A 3,529-nucleotide genomic window follows, 5' to 3' on the forward strand; every position below is an offset into this window, starting at 1 on the left:
CAAAAAAACAAAAACAAAAAAACAAAAACAAAAACAAAAACAAAAACCAAAACAAAAAAAAACAAAAAAACAAAAACAAAAACAAAAAAAAAACAAAAAACAAAAAACAAAAAACAAAAAACAAAAAACAAAAAACAAAAAACAAAAAAAACAAAAAACAAAAAACAAAAAACAAAAAACAAAAAAACAAAAAACAAAAAACAAAAACAAAAAACAAAAAACAAAAAACAAAAAACAAAAAAACAAAACATCATGTTGCAAGCTAAAGCGAGAATCAGACAGGGAATTTTTATGCAAGATAAAGCATCATATCATGCATGTCCATTTTACATCTTGCACCAAAAAGTCATAAGACCATCCCTGTAAAATATGAAGCACAGCAGTGGAACAGTAACCAAGTACAAGAAATGAACCCAAGTAAAAGAACACAATTATTTACAGAAAACAAAAAATTGCAACATAAACAATGGAATTTGGAGAAAGATCAAGTACCTTCAACTTCTTAGCATCTTTGCCAGATGTAACCTCGCAAAGAATGAAATTGGAATGGCTTGGATATGGCTTCAGATATGGCACTTCACACAGAAGCTTATACAACCTCTCCCTTTCTTGTACCAAAGCTGCCTTCACTTTCTGTAGAGATTTCTCAATAGTGTAAGAAATAAAATGTTCAGGTACAAAGGCTACTTATTTAATATGGGTATTTATAATTGGATCATAAAAATATGAAAGAATGACAGTCCTGAAGTCAGATTCAAAGTACCTCTAAATAGATGGGGTTCTGTAATGCTACACAAGCAGAAACTTCAGCAGCAACAGACACATTATATGGTTGCTTTGCCCTCCAAAGATATTCAATAATGCTGAGAGGAAATGCACCATATCCCACTCGAAGTCCAGCTAACCCTGTTTCAAGATTAACTTGCCTGTGAAATCCCATAATTACACTCAGAAATGAAATTGGACCTGAGGATTAAGATCGTGAAATTGGCAATTCTATACAACTATATGAAAAATATATGATAAGCATGTCAAACTGAAGTGCTCAAATAGTTGGCTAACTGTAGTATTGAACATAAAGTCAGACACAATAGATACTCCCAGACACTTTGATCTGCAAAAATGTTAATTATCTCCTAATCAATCACAAGTTCAGATTGTCAAAACTCAAAAAGATAATTACTTTTTTCCCACTGATTGAATATTTCAGATGTCAAAACCTAAGTATGCATGGAAAGTTTTCATCATGTTCACAACTAGCAGTGCAACTTGGTGGCCTGAAGAACCAGCCAGAGGCCAGCTCAACCTTTTTGGGGGCTTGGGCTGGGAACTCCTGCCCGTGGGCCAGGCTAGGGTTGAAAAAACAAATCAAGAAAACCTTGCTCCAAGTACTTGGGATCAGCACTATGATTCCCATCAAACCTAGCATGTCAAAAACAAAAAACTAGAATACACCAGTATCTAACAAACAAGTCTCTCACTTTTCACTCGACAGCCTTATCCCAGGTACTTGATTGAGGTCACATCTCTGTGATTCTTATCACGCAATTCCATTATCTATCGCCTGTCAAAACCTAACAAACATAGGCTACAAACGACGAACTACATGTACACAGTTCCTGATTCAAAAATATCTTGCTTTACACCTCCAGTCACACCCCCCCTCAGTATCTAGCAAAAAAGTCTCACTTATCACTAGAAACCTTATCCCAAATACTTGAGGTCAGCTCTATAATTCTTATCACGCAATTCCACTATCTATCGTCAGTCAAAACCTAACAAACATAGGCTACAAACGACAAACTAGACGTCCACAGTTCCTGATTCACAAATATCTCGCTTTACACCTCCTCCAGTCACCCCACCCCCGGTAAAATAAGGAAAAAAATATGGGCATATTAGTTTTAAGAGTCCAGCTAACCCTGTTTCAAGATAAATGTAACTTGATGCAATTCATAATTAGAATTTTAAAATTGAAAAAAAAAATGTATATTAGAGGAAGGAAAAATAATGGATGCAAAATAAAAGGACTACTATATTAGTATAAGCATTTTTATCATCACACTGGTAACATGAGAAAAGAAGAATACAGACCAGTAATAAATTTAAATTAAAATTAGACTCTTAAAACTAACATGAAAGTGAGAAATTATAAACTTACCAGCTCTTTTGCTGAATGTCCGAAGGACAATTAAGTTTTCATGCTTCTTCACCCATGTCATTCTAGATGCCAATCCCGAGAATTCAATATATGCTTCATCCAGCACAACCAATATGGGCAGATCAAGAATCCTCATCAGATCAACGTCATTTATAATGCTGCAACATAGTAAGTTCAAAAAGAATTGTGTCATGGTAGAACCTAAAAAGAATACCACATACTCCAATCATGCCATCTAATGTTCAAGTTTGATGGCATTAGCAGCATCACACAGAATCATAAACTAATATGCTATGCTGAAGACCCAATAGGTAACATGTAACACACCAACTTGAACATCCAAATTGATTGCACAACTCTTTTGATGAGGCATTATAAAATATATATATCAACAAGACAGCAGACAGTTCTTGGCATATATTCAAGAATCTTTAAGAGTTCAAATAAATTCATCATTTTCAGATATTTTGCCAAACCATCAGGATAAAGTCACAGGCCTGCCATGGTTCTTAAGCCATTCTGCATTCTATAAGTCCATATGCTGATAAAATATTCCCGTGCCAGAAGGTGAGCCACGTTATGAAAGCAAGAGTATGCCACGTAACAAAGAAAAAATTATGCATGAAGAAAGGTTTGACTCAAACTGTACCTTCCATCTGGATTATTTGGAGAAGTCAGGAATATAATTTTTGGTTTCTCATCCTCAACAACCTCAATAATTTGGTCTACATCCAAGCTGAAATCTGCTTTCCTAGGAACTGCAAGCAAAACTTATAATTATAGGGTGAAAATGACATCTGGGAAGATATTAAATTTCCAGGGATTAAACACAATAGACAGATGGTAGAAACAAAAGGAAAGGACAGGTGAAGATGAATCTCAATCCTACATTCAAGAAAAATGTGAAAAATGTCAAAGGAAAAGTAACGGAAGAAAAAAAGATAATTAATTATAGCTGGCCAATGCATTATGGATTATGTAATCTGTGATGAAAAGAGATGAGGCTACAACAGGTAAGAAATTACGGAAACTGTTAAGTTTGTCTTGAATTCTTGACCCGTTTTGAAGATTGACCCGATCCGACATATTTTGGTGGCGACCCGAATGGGAAATTTTCTGAGATCTGTGATGGGTCGAACCGCTATATATATATAATGTACTGTTGCTTGTTGAGAGTCATTGTATTCTAGGGTTTTTCACGAAGCTAGGGTTTCAGGGCGAGTTCTTCCTCGCCGCTGCTAGGGTGTAATCTCTCTTCTGCATAGTGAATCATCTTCTTCTTCACCCGAGGACGTAGCACACCACCCTGGTGTGTGAACCTCGTTAAATCTCTGTGTCGTATGGATCTATTGTCTCCCTTTATTCGTG

General features: G+C 35.4%; 1 protein-coding gene across 2 annotated transcripts in view; it reads right to left on the reverse strand.

Moving 5' to 3' along the window:
• LOC122074954 (histidinol-phosphate aminotransferase, chloroplastic-like) overlaps positions 1-3,529 on the reverse strand; it is a 10,489-nt gene that overhangs the window by 1,328 nt on the left and 5,632 nt on the right. For both annotated transcript variants that reach the window (XM_042639949.1, XM_042639958.1), the window contains exons 6-9: positions 2,811-2,919; positions 2,162-2,319; positions 764-906; positions 493-633 (exon numbers count right to left, since the gene is read on the reverse strand). In XM_042639949.1, coding sequence (XP_042495883.1) covers positions 493-633; positions 764-906; positions 2,162-2,319; positions 2,811-2,919 — 551 coding nt within the window. The remainder of the gene's footprint in view (positions 1-492; positions 634-763; positions 907-2,161; positions 2,320-2,810; positions 2,920-3,529) is intronic.

Source organism: Macadamia integrifolia, chromosome 1 (assembly GCF_013358625.1).
Source record: "Macadamia integrifolia cultivar HAES 741 chromosome 1, SCU_Mint_v3, whole genome shotgun sequence".
Classification (NCBI taxonomy): Eukaryota; Viridiplantae; Streptophyta; class Magnoliopsida; order Proteales; family Proteaceae; genus Macadamia; species Macadamia integrifolia.